The 1575-nt window shown below is 61.1% G+C and overlaps 1 protein-coding gene across 1 annotated transcript in view; it reads left to right on the top strand.

Moving 5' to 3' along the window:
- LOC113215044 (alpha-catulin) overlaps positions 1–1575 on the top strand; it is a 70219-nt gene that overhangs the window by 50779 nt on the left and 17865 nt on the right. The window contains exon 2 of the mRNA XM_052266997.1: positions 1339–1524. Coding sequence (XP_052122957.1) covers positions 1339–1524 — 186 coding nt within the window. The remainder of the gene's footprint in view (positions 1–1338; positions 1525–1575) is intronic.

The following is a 1575-nucleotide window of genomic DNA, read 5'->3' as shown; positions in this document are numbered from 1 at the left end:
CCTCACCCCACTGCGCCCCCTCAGGATACCCCTCTAATAATAACGGAGAGAGATTATCTTATCGTTCTGGCCGGCGGCACGCGATGCTCCAGGAGCCCTCCAGGAGGGGCTCTTGGTCTCGACCGCGGCGCGACCCTGGAGGCCCTGGAGGCGCGGTGCGGCCGGCGCCAGCGCCACGCGTGTGTGTCCTCGACGCCAGGTGGTAGGGAGGGGGGGGCAGGGGAAGGGAAAGGGCGTGCGAAAACATGTTTCGCAACGATAAATAACTGAGAATTGTTGTTGGCACTTTTTTTCGAGCCGTCGCCGTCCCCCTGTTGTTTTCTCTCGCTTGTTTTGTTTTTACCCCCATCCTTTTCCTTTCAGCATGTTTTTTCCTCTCTCTCTCGTTCCTGTTTATTAGGTTGGGCTCTGTCCGTTATGTCGGAGAGGGAAACTGAGGGAGAGAGAAGGAAGAGGATATTTCTGTCTCTCTCTCTACGCCCCCTACCCCCTTCTCTTCCTCATTTCTATACCGCGCGCCAGCTGCTCTTAGCGGGCAGGATTTTCCAGACTCTTTTCGCTAGACAAACGGGAAATTCGTGCCCCCCTCACCGTAAGCGCGCGCGCGCGAGAGAGGGATAGGGATGGAGAGCGCAATGGAATTGAATAAGGAGGGGAGAGTTGGGTGTGCAGAGAGTAGCGGAGTGTCTAAGGATTAGGGAAAGTGGAGTGTGTTTGGGAGGAGGGTTGGTATGGGCTGGGGTGTTATATACTGTGTGTGTGCGTGTGGATGTGTGAGGGGAGAGAATAGAAAGAAGTGGGAGAAGAGCGCGTAGACGTGTTGCCTGAGGGCGTGGAGGCCCCGCGGGGCGTGGCTGCACTGTGGCCGACTCGAGTCTCAGGCAGGTGCAGCCCAGCCCAGCCCGGCCCACCGCCGCCAGGGCCTCAGCCCGTCCCGCCGGCCGCCCCGCCCCAGGGCACTTATCAAACCCAAGGCCGCGGCCGCGACGGCCTCTGCGAAGGCGCTCAACTGATAGGTCTCGGCCTCGCCCTGGCCTGGCCGTGCCTCCTCCCCTCCCCCCCTCCCGCCTTCCCCCTGCACGCCGCGGCTGCATGGGGCTTATTGGATGAAGGGCAAGGGCTTGATGGGCACGCTCACGAACACAGGCACGTCGTTAACCGGGGATGTTGATGGGAGGCAGAGCGGAACTGGAAAGGAGGTGGTCCTTTCGTTTTATTATTCAGTCTGCAATCATCGTGCGCTTGACGTCGAGTTATTGTGGAGATGGAAAAGGTTTGCCGCGGCGCCGGCGTCGTGTTCATTTGCGGTGTGGCTGACGGCGTCCTCTCTGTTTGCAGATCTCCTCGCTGGTGTCCCATGGCGAGCACCGGGACCGGCCGCTGCGCTCGGTGCGCGCCGTGGCCCGGGTGGGGCAGGCCGTCAACCTGGCCGTGGAGAGGTTCGTCACCGTGGGCGAGACCATCGCGGACGACAACCCAGAGATTAAGACTGACATGTACGACGCCTGCAAGGAAGCGAGGACAGCAGGTGAGTGGCACCGTGGCCGGGGACTAGTGGGGTGGAGGTGGGGGGGG

The sequence above is a fragment of the Frankliniella occidentalis genome, unplaced genomic scaffold, assembly GCF_000697945.3.
Source record: "Frankliniella occidentalis isolate FOCC.00 unplaced genomic scaffold, Focc_3.1 Scaffold45, whole genome shotgun sequence".
Classification (NCBI taxonomy): domain Eukaryota; kingdom Metazoa; phylum Arthropoda; class Insecta; order Thysanoptera; family Thripidae; genus Frankliniella; species Frankliniella occidentalis.
The sequence above is the reverse complement of the archived record's forward strand: the minus strand, read 5'-3'. Positions and strand labels throughout refer to the sequence as shown.